This window comes from Malaclemys terrapin, chromosome 6, assembly GCF_027887155.1.
Source record: "Malaclemys terrapin pileata isolate rMalTer1 chromosome 6, rMalTer1.hap1, whole genome shotgun sequence".
Taxonomy (NCBI): Eukaryota; Metazoa; Chordata; order Testudines; family Emydidae; genus Malaclemys; species Malaclemys terrapin.
The window spans coordinates 83,466,911-83,484,578 of NC_071510.1; the positions used below are offsets into that span (position 1 = coordinate 83,466,911).

The following is a 17,668-nucleotide window of genomic DNA, read 5'->3' on the forward strand; positions in this document are numbered from 1 at the left end:
TCGCTCGGCCCCTCCCGCCACACCGCCTGCTGGGAGGGCTCCACACCACTCCCGCCTGCAGGTGAATTGAATGTCGGCGGGGAGGGAAGGACGCGGGCTGCCGGGCTTGCTGTAGACCTGGCACCGGCTGTGGCAGACGGAGCGCGCAGCCCACTCCCAGCAGGGCGCTCCCCTCCTCCGCGCCACCGCCCCCTACAGAGCGGCCGGAGCGGTGAACTGAAAAAAGGGCGGCCATGCCACCCTAGGATTGGACGGAATGCTGCCCCTTAGAATCTGCCGCCCCAAGCACGAGCTTGCTCAGCTGGTGCCTAGAGCCGGCCCTGATCATTGCTGCTTCTGTGTCATTCTGTTGTGGTTAAATAATTCATTTAAACTCTTCTTTCAGTGTTGAGGTTGGCGTTCGTGTTGAGGCCTACAACTGTGAGGAGTGGACCATAGGCCAAGCGCGGCATATTAACAGCGCTTTTCTGATTTTTAATGCTGTAAATGACAAAGGAGAGCTCCTCACCTTTCCCAGAGTCAAACCCACTACAAAGGTCAGCTCTTTACACAAGAGAGAGAATGAATATAGAGATGGCTTATATAGTCCAACCCAGAATAATGCATATCACACAGCCAATCACTGTCAGACATTCCAGGGAAGTGAAGAGCTAAACAAGGTTATAAACTGAATCACTTTCTCTTCCTCCTCCTCAAGAAGATATTCTGAACTTGAGAAAGCTTGAGGGGTAATTGAACAACTCCTAACTAGCCTGGGGATTTGTAAAGGAAGTTGCTGGAGTCTGGCACCCAAGTCTCATTGAATTTCAATGGGAGTTAGTGCCTAATTCCCTTTGGCTCCTTTGAAAATTCCAGCCCAAGTACATGGATCCCTTAAAGTGGTTCATTGAGCTTTTAAACCTTCATGACTATAAAACTGTTGATTTGAATAGTCTGCTATGGTGTAATCTTTCGTTAGCGCTTTTTTCTTTCTCTTATCACAGAATTCCATAAAGTACCAGGGTAGGAATAAAAGAGCTACTAAAATAGTGAATTAATGACTAGTAGGGTAATGACTTTGTAAGGAAATGAGGAGTTATATGCACTAGCCAACGCACTATCTTGCACATTAAACTCTATCTTGTTTCAAAAGGGAAAACTGACTCCTACAGCAGCATTATCTCCACTCTTCCAAAAAATGCTATGGCACCTTAACTTCAACCAGAGAAGCAATGCTTCAACTAAGCAGCAGCTCACAGGGCATTAACTCCAGTACCTTTTTTCTAACAGGAACAGAGTACCAGCTCTGAAGCAGAAATAAAAAAAGAAGCTTCTTTCTGCTGCAGTTGAAGAAGAAAAAATATGCAGACTAACAGACTAAAATAGAGGATTAGGTGTGGTATTTTCAAAAGCACCTAAGTCACACAGCACAAGTACCATTGACATTCAGTGGCATTTGTGCTCCTAAATTACTTAGTTGCTTTTGAAATTTCTATTCTAAATGGAATAGCCTTGGAAGAAAGTAGTGACTGAATAGGAGGTGGTGATCAAACCTATTGTGCAGTGCTCACTTCTAATTTTTCATAATGCACTGCCCTCTTCTCTCCAATTCAGACATGTGCTAAAGCGGTATAGAAATCCCTCAAATATTGCTTTCCATGTTGAGCACTGTGTAGAAGGTTCCTTGGATTAATATTTTATCTAAAAAGTGGCACTTTTGGCAAGTGCAGAATGTTTAGCATTGTACTTCTCTATTGCTCCTGTGCAAAAGTCCATATAATAACACTATGCTTCTAGGATACTCCAGACTGGTACTTAGATTATTTTTGCTATGTAAAGGGATACATCGCATTAAAAAAAATTGATCAAGTTCATACTTGGGGAAATTCCATTGTAATAAGTGCACTTATTTTGGGGGAGAGAGGTTTAAATAACATACTTTACATTTGGTAAATAATCCTTAATTGTCTTTTATTTGCACAACATTATCGAAGTAGAATGTATCATAATTCAATCAGATTATTTCTGTTTTGTTTTGCCTCTTGTGAAGGATGGTTTGAGAAGATATCATGGAGCTATTGCACGCAGAAGAATTAGACTAACCAGGTATGAATAAATTTCAAAGGTAACTTGGCACTATCTTTCACAGTGTGGCAGAAGTGAACTTTTTTTTTTTTTTTTTTTTTTTACATATACCGTGCTCATTATTTTAAGTCTTCTCAGATGCAATAGCTATTGGCACTTAGCATTTCTGGACCTGATCCTGTTTGCCTAAGTCATGATGAAATCAATGGCTACTATTCATTTGAGTAAGTCAAGAAATATTTGGGCTTTCTTGTGTGTTCCCCATCCTTTTTGGGGGGGAAAAGAGGTGCTAATGCTTACTTAACTCACTATGTTGTTGTGAGGTGTGACGTTGTGCAGTCTATATGGTTTTATAAAAACTTGATAATAAGTCAATATAATGTAACTGAGCTGGTTTTAGAGAAAATACGGTAATAAGTGAATGTAACGTAACTGGGATATGCTTCATGCAAAAGGTCTCTTGTAAGGTATCATTACAAAGCTTATAATCTACTGAGTATGATCATCTGATTTATATAAATGTACCACTCTTGTATCTAAAACTAGAAATATAAAATGTAACTCTGAGGGCCTATTGTAATTGTGTAAAGTGTGGACCATTAATGATGGTTTGGAATCTTGATGACTCCCATTGTCTGCAGATGGCTGTATTTACCTGTGAGTCTTCCTGTATATGTGTGTGCTGGCAAGTGAGTAATGAAGTCTTGCAGTGACATGTGATCATGTCACCTGAACTGGAATCCATCTTTAACCTGGTGCTTTTCCAGTTAGGGGGGGTGGAAACCCAGAGAGACAAAGAGTTCCCGCCTTATGCAAAAGATATATAAAGGGGGGAAGAGAAGAGAGAGGGAGAGGAGCCATCATGAAGAATCCCCTAGCTACCACCTGAGCTGCAACAAGAGCTGTACCAGGGGAAAGGATTGTGCCCAGGCCTGGAAAATGTCCAGTCTGAGAAAAACTTACTGAAGCATCTCTGAGGGTGAGATTATCTGTATTCAGTTTGATTAGGCATAGATTTGCACATTTTATTTTATTTTGCTTGGTGACTTACTTTGTTCTGTCTGTTACTACTTGGAACCACTTAAATCCTACTGTCTGTATTTAATAAAATCACTTTTTGTTTAGTAATTTACTCAGAGTATGTATTAATACCTGGGGGAGCAAACAACTGTGCATATCTCTCTATCAGTGTTATAGAGGGCAAACAATTTATGAGTTTGCCCTGCATAAGCTTTATGCAGGGTAAAACGGATTTATCTGGGTTTAGACCCCACTGGGAGTTGGGCATCTGAGTGCTAAAGACAAGCACTCTACTGTGAGCTGTTTTCAGGTAAACTTGCAGCTTTGGGACAAGTGATTCAGACCCTGGGTCTGTGTTGGAGCAGACGGGAGTGTCTGGCTCAGCAAGACAGGGTGCTGGGATCCTGAGCTGGCAGGGAAAACAGAAGCAGGGGTAGTCTTTGCACATCGGGTGGCAGCTCCCAAGGGGGTTTCTGTGATCCAACCCGTCACATGAGGATTAATTAATTAATATTTGTAAAGCATTCAGAAGATGCTGAATACTATGTAAGTGGTTGTCGTACACTGACGGAAGACAGTGAACACTGTTTGTTTTGTTTTGACCTCTTTGTATACATAATATGTATTTCAGAAAATACATCCTTTCCAATAAGGAAGACACTCCTTCCTCTGATCTCTGGGATACAAGCAACCAGGTACTTACATCATCTGAATTCATCCATATGCATAGTCTGAGAGGTGCATATGGACATTTTGGATATGTCAAAACAATTCTAAAGATCTGACCCAAACATTTAGCATCTTAACTTGACCTGCTGTACCTAATGTCTGAAGAGTGGGTAAATGTGTATAGTGTATGTGTAGCAATATTTACGCACAGTGGGGTGAACTAAGGATGGATTAGCAATACCGACCCGAAATTTCCATTATTTTGTGTATTTATACAAATCCCTAGTGTTATTTTATTGCAGAATGTTCTGTACAAAAGTTTTTTTTAACCCCCACTGGTTCCTTGATGTTGTATTAGGTCCTTATAATTAAATCTAAAAGTAAATAAATAATAATTGGACATGTATAATGTGGGAAATGATTTGCCATTGACTGAGGCAGCACTGGAGTGTGTCACTATCAGAGTTTGAATTCTGTGGATGTAGAAATTTTTTTCTGCAGGGAAGTAAATATAAACAGACAGTAGATCTGAACAAACTGAATGATCCAATTTTTTAAAGATGAAATTGAAACATGTCTTTAAAGATTCTTGCACTGTTTATTCTCTTTTTACCACTTCCAAATATCAGCTCCATCCTGGACATGTACCTATCCAATGTTGTCAAACACAAGTAATAGGCGTCCAGTCCAGATATCCACTCCTCTGATTGCACCTTCTGTTTTCAAGCAGCTGCCAAAATATGTGCACAATCTGACAGCAGTGAAGAGGTTAATTTGCTAGCAGATTTTAATTACTTAGAAGAAAACTGAAGCATACCATTCATTGAGTAGCCTCATAGGTGAGGAATATTGTCTCTCTGGCAGTAGAGGGTTTTTTTTTTTTTGCTCTATTTTATCCATCAAAGAAACCCAAATTAGTGTTTTTAATTAGGGTTCTTTTGCCATCAGCCATGTGAAAACACAATCCAGCTATTGAAAGTATTTAATTCAGAAACTACTGGACTGTGTTTTCTGGAAGAAGACGACTTAAGGGAAAAAATACATTTGCCTGGTTTGTGATTCTGGGGTAACTATGGTACAGAAATGAGATTCTCTTTTATATCAGCCCTTCATTTTTAATAATATATCTTACATTTCAGGCATACTTGAGTTACAGCAATGTAGCCACCCTGACAGTCCTGGCAACAAAATGTGGATGGGAAATAACCAGCACTCTGGATAATGTAAGTACAGAATTGTGGAACAGTTGCATGCCAACTTCAGTAACATTTGGAGGGCCAGATCATGCTCACCATTAGAACTGGGCAGACAAAGTGTATTCTGTTTCATGAATGATTATGATATTTCAAATTTTGGTTTAGTTCTGATTAGGAAAGGAAAACAAATTTTTTGAAATTCTCTGAGTGGGAGGCAGCATCTCCTGCCTGGCGGTTAGAGCCCAAGGCAGCAGTTATGCCCAATGGTTTGTCTCCAGTAGCATCCTTGCCTACTGGGTGGATGGCTCTGCCACAGGTGCTGTTGCTCCACTTCATGGGTGCAGTTCACAGAAGGTGTAGGGAAACCCAGGACCTCCCATTCCACCGGGTTCCTATCCAGGGCTCTCAGAGGCTGTCCCTCGTACTGCATCCCAGCTGGCTTCCGTTCATCCATGGGGAGTGCTGCCTTCCAGGCTTCTGGCCCTGGTCCCAGTCTCTGGGGGCGGCAGCTCCCCCCATTCCCTGGCTTGGTGGAGGAAACAGGTCACATCCTTCCCTGGAGATCCCAGAGCACATCCTTCTCCCTGGCTTGCCAGCATCTGAGTGAGATGTCTGGCTGCCTTTTAAACCCCACCTCCAACCCGAGCATGCTCAGCACAGGCAGAGGGATGGGGCCCCTGAGCCCAGAGTTGCTTCTTAACCCCCGTCTGTCCAAAGGGGTTGATACACCCTGTCACATTCTCCAAGGAAAGGGAATGAAGCCTCATCTGGCAGGCAGCCCTGGAGGCATGAATCCTGGAAGCTGTGGGCTCCCCAAATCTGAGGCAGTCCAAGTGCAGGCTGCTCCAGAGCTCTGGACCCTAAAAGCCCTGGACTTCCCAAATCCAAAGTAGTCTGTGTGGCAGGCTACCCCGGGGCCATAAACCATGTTATTTCTGCAACAATTAGTCTTCTAAAATAAACACATGAAATATTTTACAACCAGAGGTAAAGCTTCCTTTTCAATTTGGGCATAGTGACATTCTGTTTTTGCAAGAGCCCTGAATGCATATGCCTTGGTCTCCAATGCTCATCACATTTTTGTAGCAACACAGCCCCTATGCCTTCTTTGGAGGCATCAGTGGACAGTTAGGTCTGCCTCCTGCTGTCAAAATACTTAGATCAGGGGTTTTCTGAATCAGTTGTTTTAAATTACCAAACTCTTTGTCCAGGTTAGCATCCTTTGTCAACTGGTTATTCTTTTGCATGAGTGCACAGAGGTTGCTGGTTTCTGCAGCCAAATTAGGTTTAAATTTACCAAAAAAATTAGTCATCCCTATGAACTGCTGTACTCCCTCCTAATTTTCTGGATGTAACATATTTGTTGTATCTTGTGTTCTGGTAAGATCAATACATCCCCCTTATTCAGTTAACCTTTTTCCTAAATAGGTTAACTTCTCTGAGCCTGAATTTACATTTTTGTTTATTTAGCTTCAGGCTTTCTGCTTTAGTCCTGTCTAATGCTCTCTTTAACCTGTAATTCTGATCCTCTATTGTGCTTCTTTCTGTGCCTTCAATTCCCTCAAATATTTGCTGCACGTTTCTATGAAAAACTTCTGGAGCAGATTTTAGACCAAACGGTAATCTGAGTAAGCAATATCTTCCATATAGTGCTCCTCTCAAATAAGGGAATCTGCTAGAATCCAGACAATGCATCTAAAGTAGTAAAATACTTTTGCGCCAGTTATATCTTTTACCTTCACTTGGTACACACATACCTCTAGTAGGAATGAGTTCCCTATTATAAACTCTCAATTTAACTTGTTTGCTCACCATTTTTTTCCCATGTTTTTTTCTTTAACCTTTTAAAACTAATATCTGAAACAACATTTACCAGAGCACCAGTGTCAAAATGTAAGAGTCCCGTTAGTCTATAAGGAAACTGTTCATTCATCTGTTCTTTCCTCTCAAGATACAGCTCCTAGATCAGTAGTTTTTAACCTTTTTTCATTTGTGGACCCCTAACAAATTTCTAATGGAGGTGAGAAAACCTTTGGCCATCTTAGAGATAGTTGGTGGACCCCCAAGGGTCCACGGACCATAGGTTGAAAACTAGGGTTACCATATTTCCACAATCAAAAAAGAGGACAGGGGGAGGGGAGAAGCCCCGCCCCATCCACTCCCTCCCACTTCCCACCCCCTGACTGCCCCCCTCAGAACCCCAACCCCCCCTGCTTCTTGTTCCCTGACTGCCTCCTGCTGAGAACCCCCCACCCTAACTGCCCCCCCTAGGACTCTACCTGTCCCCTGACTGCCCCGACCGTTATCCACTCGCATGGGTGGCAGGGTTGTAGAAATTTTGGTAGTGCCCAGAACCCACCCCCCCACACACCTGCCTAAGGCTCTGGGAGGGGGGGTTGGGTGGGGGGAGGAGGTCTGGGGTGCAGGTCCTGGGCTGGGGATTAGGGTGCAGGAGGGGTGCAGGGTGCAGGTTCTGGGATAGAGTTTGGGTGCTGGGTGCAGGCTCCGGGCTGGGGCAGGGGGTGGGTGTGCAGGAGGGAGTGAGGGGTGCAGGCTCTGGGATGGAGTTTGGGGGTGGGAGGCGGTGCAAAAGGAGGGGGTGTAGGCTTTGGGAGGGAGCTTGAGGGCAGGAGGGGGTGTGTGGGAAGGGGGGAGGGAGTTTGGGGATAGGAGGGGATGCAGGGGTGAGGGCTGTGGGTCTGAGGATGAGGGGTTCATGATGCAGGAGGGGGCTCAGGGCTGGGGCAGAGGATTAGGGTGTGGGGGGATGAGGGCTGGGGATGAGGAGTTTGGGGCATTGGAGAGGCTCGGGGCTAGGGTGGAAGGGCAGGGTAAGGGCAGCCCGTCTTCCCATTAGTGGATGGGGGATGCTAGGACCCGGGGGCGGCAGACAGCAGTTGCTGCTGGCTCTGGCAGTACAAGCAGGCAAGGGACAGGGAGGGAACAGGGGGCCACGGGGGGGGGGATGCGCGGAGGGGAGCTGGCAGGTGGAGGCCGGGGACCCATCCAACACTCCCCCGCTCCCTGACTGCCCCCTCCCCCCCGGACTCCCCTTACCATTCTGGCTCCACGTGTTTGCAAAACACGCTGCCCGGTGGGTCGGTTTGTGTGTTACACAGGGCTGCAGACAGAGGGGGGGGGAGCAGGGGAGGGCTCTGGCTGCTGGAGGCCAATGGGAGCAGCTCAATCTGCCAAGCCGCCCAATCAGCAGCCGCACTCTGCATGGAAGGGAGGGAGGGAGGCGAGGGAGAAAAAAAACCCGGACATTTTAACCTTGTTACCAATTCCTCTCGGACGGCTATTTAGAGACGCAAAAGCCGGACATGTCCGGGGAAATATGGACGGATGGTAACCCTATTAAAACTGAGTTACCTAAGCTAAAGGAGAGCCATGAGCTACTAGCTGTGTGTCTGGTGGAGCTGCCACTAGACTGCCTCCAACCCCTTCTCACTAATCCCAGTCTATTTCCCTCTAACATGTGCTCTGCTCTTAAAGGCACAGTACATACTCCTAACAGTAAACATTTAGGCTGAGTACTTCTTCCACCTGGCTTCTCTAAGGACTTGTCCACATGGACACTTAGAGTTGTGGTGTGAATCTGCAATACACTGCCTGGTGCGCACTAAGTCTCTGTATGGAGAGCTCTAATACAAACCCAGAGCAACATGTACATTTAAAGAAAAACAAAAGCAAAACCTTACTGGAACAAAATACTCCACTGCACACACAGTTCTCCTGAAGAGAGGATGAGAGCGAGAACAAACAATACATGTCAGGCATTAGCCATGTGGCTTCATACACTACTGAAAGGTGCTCAGGTATTTGTCCCCTGTCCCCCCCCTCAATATTTACAATATTTTTACCTGTTCAAGGCCTAGGGACAAGATGGAATTCTGGGCCAATAACAGCTTTTCAATATATAAAAATGTCATGACTTTTAAGTCCAATATCCTAGGTCCCTGCACTTGGGTGGAACACAGGGGATTTTTGAGGGGGCCCAGGATTTGGCCCTTTGTTTTGAATAGGTGGCCTGAGCATCTGGGGGCCTTAATGAAGAGGCTTTTTTTCTGTACCAGAAAATGGTGTCCTAGTGTTTGTGGAAATCACGCAGGAAGTGGGCTCTGTCAAACACCCTGAGACCTGTTTAGGGTGACCAGATATCCCGTTTTTAAAGGGACAGTCCTGTTTTTTAGGACTTTTTCTTATATAGGCGCCTATTACCCCCCATCCCCGTCCCATTTTTTTCACAGTTGCTATCTGGTAACCCTATGTACAGTTGGCCTGGCTTCCGCAGTAGAGAAATACCAAAAAAATTTAAAACGTTTGTGAAACAGCTTTTCAATACTATAACTGGCTTATACAGACTACATGGTGACGTGGGATGTGAGATTGTATTGATGCTTATGACTCATTCCTTCATCACTCATGAGCAATTCAACTACCCCCAATTTATGAAATTAAACCCCTTAGTACTCTATCACACCATCATGTATTATCCTTTTCTTCATAAATGTATACTTTTTAATGTAAAAATGATTTAGAAACTAATCTTAAATACTCATCTGCATCTCACTGCCTGTCAGACATATGTTGCATGTTCTCTTGCCAAGTGAAAAGCTGGTGAAGTTGTCCATTTATGTTCTTCATTCTGTATTTTTAAAATGCTGTTCATTCGTTTCAGATAAAAATATTCACACATGAGGAGAGTGATACCTTGTCTGTCAAGGTAGAAATGCAAGTGAGGATACCATCAAATCTAGCTTTCTTCCTTTTGTCTGACTTCAGACTCCGCAGGCAATGGGACAAACATTACTTGTAAGAGCAGCTCAATATTTTTTTTCTAGCACTATTTGACTCTGCTGTTAACTAATCTTTTCAGATGCTATCACTTTCTTCTGGATTAAAATTGGGATTGCCATGGATTGACAAGAGAAGGGTGTGGGCCAGAGGGTATCCTGTATGAGAATGAGCAAGTTTCCATGCCCTAAACATGGTGTATAGTAAAGGGTTCAACTTTAATCGTATAAGCTAATAGTGTATATTCACAGTGCAAGAAGCAAGGCAGAGCAGTTCACTCAGTCATAGTCTGCTCTAATTAAACATGTTTATGCTGTGTGACCAATTCACAGTGTGACACAGCTGAATGTAATGTCAGAGATCAGGAAGCTCATAGACATAGCCTCCTAAATGCCAAAGAAATTTTATGTTTTTTTAAAGTAATTCTTGTCTTTTCTAATCCAAATAAACTCTGTGAGCTGTTTATTTTCTTACTAACCCTCACAGAGAATAGAATAGGAAATAGTGGGAGATGATATAAAACAGGTGGATGTGGTACCATTTTAATTAGGTGTATACATGCACTTAAGGAAAAGGAGAGGCTTTTCCAGTGATTCATTGTATCTTTAAAGGTTTTTATCAGAGGATAAATGTTCTGATTATGCTCCGAGTGGTGCTTCGAGGGGACTTGCAGGCCTGCCTGGCTGAGTTTTGGGCCCAACAAAGAGGAAAGTCTGAAGAAAAGTGAAAGTAGTGATATATCCAGAGCTTCAGATTTCTTATAACTGATCTATAGCCTCGAGAACTGGCCAAAATGATCTATTGGCTCCACAGTACTCAGCCATTAGGAGTAGAAATAAAGCAAAAAATATTGTCTGCGAAAAAGCAGGTTTGAGGATTTACCAGGGCCACCCAGTGGATTCAGGGGGCCTGGGGCAAAGCAATTTCGGGGGCCCCTACCATAAAAAAAGGTTGCAAATTGCCCCACTTGCCTCCCCTCCCTCCCCCCCCCCCGGGTGACCCTGCCACCTGGGAGTAATTGTAATAGATCTGATTATTATGTTCTGCATTTATAAAGAGCCCTTTGCTGTAGCAGCTAGAGCACTTCTCCACAGCATTAAAAGCAGGCCCGCCTGGTCTAGACACAGCAGTCAAGTTACTGCAGAGTTTGCCAGGAAGAAAGCAAATGAAAAACTAAACAAAATCTCAAACTCAAATCAGTCTATCTTGCCCCACAGCTCTTGAAACCAGCCAGCTAGTTCATTTTATTCACGCTCTGCATTTGCATTAGAGCTGGTTGTGAACTTGAGAACCACTGTGTGGGGACGTGAGGGACCGTCTTTTTGTTCTGTGTTTGCACAGCACCTAACGCAACGGGCCTTTGTCCATGACCAGGGCTCCTAATTTGAGCTCAGAACTTGCATGATGAGGATAAGTGGACTGTTACTGCCCAATGTGAACTATTGATCCTGTGTCAATTGGGGGGAACATGGTATTTACTACTGTAAATCAGCTGAGTACATATAACCTAAGTGCAAAGACACGCCAAAGGGTATATTATTGACTGGAGTTAAGGTTTATGGCAGAAAATTATTGCCCTGCAAGTTAACAGCACAACTGGGTTTTCACCATAGAGCTACGTACACAGACACGGCGCTAGGTTACCACACAATGTGCTGTGTGACCATTAGCATGGTGCAGAGGCCAGTGAAGTCTCCTGTCTGTCAGGCTGCAGACTGTCCTGGATTCCATTAAAATCTGCCTGGTTTGCCAGTCATTACATCGCTGGGATACACAAGCTGAAGGTTGTCTTAGGGAAGCTCTCACCCCCACAGTACATTTTTAAGGGCTATTTGAAGAAAAAACGGACTGAGTTTTGGACTGTAGAAATGCAAAGGGGTTGTTTCCTCCTGAGGGGGAGAATTTCTGCTTCCAAAAATCAACGCTGTGCTTACAAGCCAAGTTTTCCAGACAAGTATTGATCAGGACACGGCATTGTCCAGACACAGCGGGAACTATTTCCAAATGACTGGCTTGCCCTCCCTCGCTCAGGCCTGACAAACTCATTGCAGAGAATACTCCTAAATGCCCCCACCACTGCTCCAACTTCCACTCCCAGCTCTACACACTCCCTGCAGTCACTCACCCATACCCACCGGTCACGCTCGGCGCGCTCTCTCCAGAAACCCCAGTTCCGTGCACCCCCTGCAGCCAGAGTCACCCACAGCCACCTGACGCACTCTGCACACTCTCTCCAGCCACCCCAGCTCTGTGCGCCCCCTGCAGCCAGAGTCACCCACAGCCACCAGATGCGCTCTGTGCGCTCTCTCCAGCCACCTGCAGCGCTCCTTCCAGCCGGAGCTGCCGCTGCCTGGGAGACGCGCTGCGAACACAGCCAGAGCGCCTGCCCCCTCCCCAGCAGCTGCCCGTTAGCGGTGCTGCAAGAGCACGGGGAGCCCCCTAGCTCCCCTGTAGGCACAGAGCTGCCCTGTCCCAGCCCCTGCACCGTGCCCGGCATGCCCAGCAGGAGCACTTGCGTGGGGCGCAGCCGGGTGGTGCCGCTTGCCGGCAGGGAGTCCGTGGCAGGGCTGTAACAGAGCCCGGGCGTCCCCGCGCCCATCCTCACCTCCCCATAGGGCCTGGGGTGTGGCTAAGTGCTGCGCAGGACAGGACCAGCCTGCCCCACACTAGCGCCTCCCTCCCGCGTACCTCTGCCCAGGTCCGAAGCCCCTGGGTCCTGCTCTGCAGGCAGCTCAGACAATCGAGCCCCTGGAAAAGGGCTGCACTGCAGGCAGAGGCATGTCCTGCAGCTCTGTGCAGCGGAGTTCCAGCGTCTCCGAGAAGCCTCTAGCCCCCCCTCCCCACGCCAGGGAAGGGATTCTCGGCCAGGGCTCGGGGGCCCCTGGGGCGAATTGCCCCACTTGCCCCCTCCCCCCCCCGGGCAGCCTTGGGATTTACTCCTGAGGGAATTCTGTGCCAAAAAATTATGCACACAATATTTTAAAATTCTGCAAAATTTATTTGTCAATAAATAAATGTGGCTCCAACATGTCAGTGGGGAGCACAGGCCACTGGCTGGATTGAGGTGGGAGATCACCCTGAAGCCCCCATGTCCCCCGGTACAGGGACTCAGCAGTGAGGCTGCACCTGACCCTGACATAGTACAAGGGCCAGGCCTGCCCCAGAAACACCCCGGGGCCCTGCCTCTCTGCCCCAGGCACACCTGGTGTGACTGGGCAGGCTCAGCCCAGCAGGATCCAAGTGTGGAGGGATCCAGGTGTGGGGGTGAAAGGTTTCTGTGTGGGGCAATCTTGGTATGGGTGGCTCAGTGGGAGATTTAAATCACAGGGGCTCGTTGGGAGGTTCTGGGTGCAGGGGCAATGGGCCTCTGCAGGGGATCCAGATGAAGGTGGTTGAGGCTCAGGAGAGGGGATCTGGGGATGGAGAGATGGGGCTGGGGGGGGTCCTGGATGGGACGGCTCTGTGGGGGGGGGTCCAGGAGCTGTGGGAATGGTGCTTGATGGGATGGGGGTCCAGATGCAGCTGGTTGGGGCTCAGTGGGGTGGGGGAGGCTCGTTGGAGGGGTCCAGGTGTAGGAGTGTAGGGCTTGTCAAGATGAGGGGTCGATGGGCCTGCTTAACAGGGGAGCCCCAGCTGCTGCTGAGGAGACACCACATGCTGGGCTCCCGCTTCCCCCAGCAATTCCCCTATCCCCTTTTCTTCTCTATCCCCCTCCCCTCACGCCCACATTCCTCACCCCCTGCCCTATTCCACCCCATTCCTTCCCCACGGCTTCTTCCCCCTCACCCCCTTCGTCCCCCGCTCATTTCTCCCACCCACCCCCTTACCCAGCCCCACCACGGACACTCACTATTGCACAGAAAACAGGAAGGCTCCCAGTCCATAGACAGGGAGCATGATTGGAACTAGGACCCAGGAGGCAGCGTTCAGCAGCCGAGTCAGTGGAGCCAAGATGCAACTTCCTTCAGCTGGACAGCTCTGCACTTGCAGAAATGAGGTGCGGGGGGGGAGGTAGTGGCACATAATCCTATGTGCCCCCCACCCCCCATGCCTCCAAAAAACTGAACCCATGGTCGTGCCCCCTTCCCTCCCTCGCCCCGCCCCCCCCCCCCCCCCCCCGTGGCTTCCCTTTGCTTCCCTGCCGTTTTCTGCAGGGAAGCACAGGAATTCTGCGGGGAGGGGGGCATTTTCTGTGCAGTCATGCAGGAGTCCCCTCCAGGAGTGAGGATTATGTTTTTATGTTGAAATAAAGGTCAATCACTAAGGTAAGTGGCTAGTGGCTCTAAGAAGAGAGCAAGTAAGGATACCCTGGCAGGTGGCTATTCCTAAACAGTGCATTCGGCAACTTTGAATAAAAACTAGTACAGATGCTTTAGGATGAGAGTAAAAAATTTTGAGCTACTGGAGGACTACATCATCTCATCCAAATTCATGCAAAACATCAAAGAGAATGTTCCAAAATGCTCTGTCACATGCTCTTTCTGCCTCTAAAGAGACTGAAATAGATTCAAGTTTTGCGTGTCTGGAGGCCCACAGAGCTGCAGGGACATAGCAGGCGGCATTGCAGGCACAGCAGCTGTTTTTTAGAAAGCCAGTTTAATTTTGGCCCACAAGTTTCAGGAGACAATGTTCTAGTCTTGCATGCAGTCTTTCAGCCAGTGTTTTAAAAGCCTCATTAATCAGGGAACTAGAGCTGTAAGGGGACCACGCCCCTGGGTCTTTGCCTTTCCCAGGTATGTTAAGATAGGGCAGGTGGCAAGATGGGTGATGTAAATATCTTTTTTATTGGCCCAGCTTCTGTTGGTGAGAGGGAGAGACAAGCTTTTGAGCTTACACAGAGCTCTTTTTCAGGGCTGGGAAATGTCGTCAGAGTGTCACAGCTAAATACAAGGTGGAACAGATTGTTTAGCATCAGTAGTTAACACACATTTCAAGGGACCAGTCAAGGTAAAGTGTCCTGTGAACACCCCTCCAGCCATAGGGGCAAAAGGAAAATGGGGGAGAAAGGCAACTGGCGGGGGGGGGGGGGGGAGAGGGAGGGGGGAAGGTTGTGGGTTATAGATTGTTGTAATCAGCCATAAATCCAGTGATACAGGGGAACAGTTAGATACTTAGAAAATAGCCCCGAATGCAGTTTGATGCTTTCCCAAAGAGGAACTGACAATATGTGAGAGAGTTGCTTGTACTGCTTTGCTCCAACACCAGCTGGTCCTGGAGCTTTATTTGATTTTTTTTTTAAGAGCGTGGGGGGCAGAGCCATAGGTGAGGCGTTGTAAAGAAAAAGGCTCTTTCACTTGGTTTCATCACACCCCCATTCTTTGAGAACTTGCTGTTGGGCCCCCTTTTGCAGAAAAGTAACATTATTTGTGGCACAAGCCCAACTGAACTGCAAATTAGTTTCCAGCCTAGTTTTAACATGCAAACATCCAAAGAAAAACTGAACAGCCTACATTAAAATGATAAGGTGTTCTTTCTGATGCAGTGTTTTTTAAGAGAGCTTATTACACACTTCAGGTGCTGAACTGTCCTGACTATGGCATATTAAATGTACTTGCAGAACTTGTGAGGTCGTAGACAATGTGAATGAAGATGAGAAGATATATCACATTACATCGCCATCAGTGAATGGAGATAAATCCAAAGATTTTGTAGTTCTTGTGTCTCGAAGACAGCCCTGTAAGACTGGGTGAGTAAGTGAATTTCAAGTTTAGCTGGTGCAAAACCTTTGGAGCTATAACTCTTTATTACCATGCATATCTAGAAGACAGGTCCGAGAATAATAAATGTAGTAAAGATATTATTGCAGCCCATAAGAATTGGATAGACTACTGTTTTGGACCATCAGCTTTATGATCTTCACCTGGCACTGTTTGTCAGTGATCTTAATGAGCAATTTGAGGATTCACTGCAACCCCCTTTGCGTACACCGGCTGGTTAGACACAATAGGGGCATGCACTCCCTCTTATAAGCTTGCCACTCCAAACCACACTTAGGGCTCTCATTTGGTTGAAACTTTAATTTGTTTAATGTTTTCATAGAAAATATGTCATAGTTATTTATATGGTTTAAAGACCGTAAACTACATTTAATATAATTCAAGTTACTCATACGTATTTTTTTTACAGCTTGTTTTTTTTTTCCCTACAGTGACCCTTACATAATAGCTGTGAGGTCAGTTACCCTGACATCTGTGCCACCTTCTCCAACCTATTGCAGAAGTGAAATCCTATGTGCAGGATTCCTGATCCATAGTGATGGCAACAACTCCTGTACAGTAAGCAGCTTTACAAGTCACAATGGTATCTGCTGTCCCTCCAGTATTACACGTGCATCATCTCATTGAAGTGCACTGTCTGAAACAGACCAGTGACACAATGGCAGGAATCACTTTATTCCCAAATTTGCTTAAACACTGGAATTCCTGTGGATATTAAGAGGTTAAATTATAAGCATTACACTGACTTTGAGAGTAAGGAACGTGCGTGTTCACTTTGAAGGGAAGGTTACTATATAAGAACATGTATTATGAAAATGTTTGGGTACTCTAACTGGTCTAAAGTGCCTTTCTTCAGCCAACATTTGTGTTTCTAAAACAAAGGTATTTAACGAGTTAGAGATGATGGAACAAATTCTGCTCGCTGCTACGCTGCTGTATACATTTAGCACATGCTTGAGCAGTTAGCTGATGTGGAGACATTAAGATCACGAACATACTTTTTAAAAGGTGATTATTTTCTAGTTAATATTGCCTTCACAGTGCTTTTATTTTTGTATTAAAATCCTCTCAGGGACTGATGCTGATATAGATTCTGAGAAAATGGTCATGTTCCTCAAGTTTTGAGTTTTTCATTTTTAATTTGTTACCCAGGTGTCTTACTTTAACCAAGTTACCTCTGGTGTTCTGCCTTACCTTGCTGCAAATCTCACTGGCTCATCAAAATCCATTGAGGACACCGCTTCTGCATGCATCAGGTTCTTGGAGATGGACAGTAGCAAGATTTACAGTATTTTGTTTTAAGTAAAGTATCAGGGGAGCTCTAAAGATTATCATAAAACATTAAGTGCTGCAGGCAAACATGAGGATTCTCAATATCTATATCATCTACTACAGTAGTTCTCAACCAGGAGTCTGGGGCCGCCAGCAAATTTTAGTGGGGGGCCGCCAAGCAGGGCCAACATTAAACTCACTGGGGCACAGGGCAGAAAGCCAAAGCCCCACCATACAGGGCTGAAGCGTGGGGCCCCGCCATCCGAGGCTGAAGCCAAAGCCCAAGCAACTTAGCTTTGCACGGCCCTAGGCAGCTGCCCTGCTTGCTACCACCTAATACCAGCCCTGGTTTTATATGCAGAAAACCAGTTGTGGCACAGGTGGGCGGTGGAGTTTTTATAGCATGTTGCGGGGGGGTGGCTCAGAAAGAAAAAGGTTGAGAACCCCAATCTACCAGACTGAAATATTTACTTTACGCCACACACCTCATTTCAGCCCTGATCCTGAGAGAATCTGAGCACTCGCAATTCCCACTGATTTAGGAATTGATTGATTCATATTTTTAATTTTAAATAGAATGGAGACAATTTCTTATTTATACCACTCACTTGAATTTGGTGGAGTTGCCCAGGCATAAATGAGGACATAGTTTCTATTACAAACACTTCTAAACTCAGTTCTAAAAATCTGCTCTGGGCTATAGCAATAATAATGAAGCTTTCATCCTTTGTAAAGTGCTGTGAGGTCTACTGCTGACAAGTGCCAGGGAAGTGCTAGGTATTAATATTATAGCTTTGAAAAAATATAGACCAATAAATAATAACGATGAATAAACTATTTTGGCCGTGTTAAATTATAGACAAAGGAATGATGGTTTCAGCGGCTTTTTGTTCTAAACTGCTTTGAAATTAAAAAAATGGAATACTGCTGGCA

The 17,668-nt window shown here is 45.9% G+C and overlaps 1 protein-coding gene across 1 annotated transcript in view; it reads left to right on the forward strand.

Moving 5' to 3' along the window:
• Positions 1 to 17,668, forward strand: part of ACOT12 (acyl-CoA thioesterase 12) — a 46,579-nt gene extending 28,911 nt beyond the window's left edge. The window contains exons 8-15 of the mRNA XM_054032924.1: positions 386 to 536; positions 2,030 to 2,085; positions 3,716 to 3,779; positions 4,893 to 4,976; positions 9,631 to 9,764; positions 15,304 to 15,432; positions 15,895 to 16,021; positions 16,616 to 17,668. Of these exons, the coding sequence (XP_053888899.1) occupies positions 386 to 536; positions 2,030 to 2,085; positions 3,716 to 3,779; positions 4,893 to 4,976; positions 9,631 to 9,764; positions 15,304 to 15,432; positions 15,895 to 16,021; positions 16,616 to 16,765 (895 nt within the window). The 3' untranslated portion in view covers positions 16,766 to 17,668. The remainder of the gene's footprint in view (positions 1 to 385; positions 537 to 2,029; positions 2,086 to 3,715; positions 3,780 to 4,892; positions 4,977 to 9,630; positions 9,765 to 15,303; positions 15,433 to 15,894; positions 16,022 to 16,615) is intronic.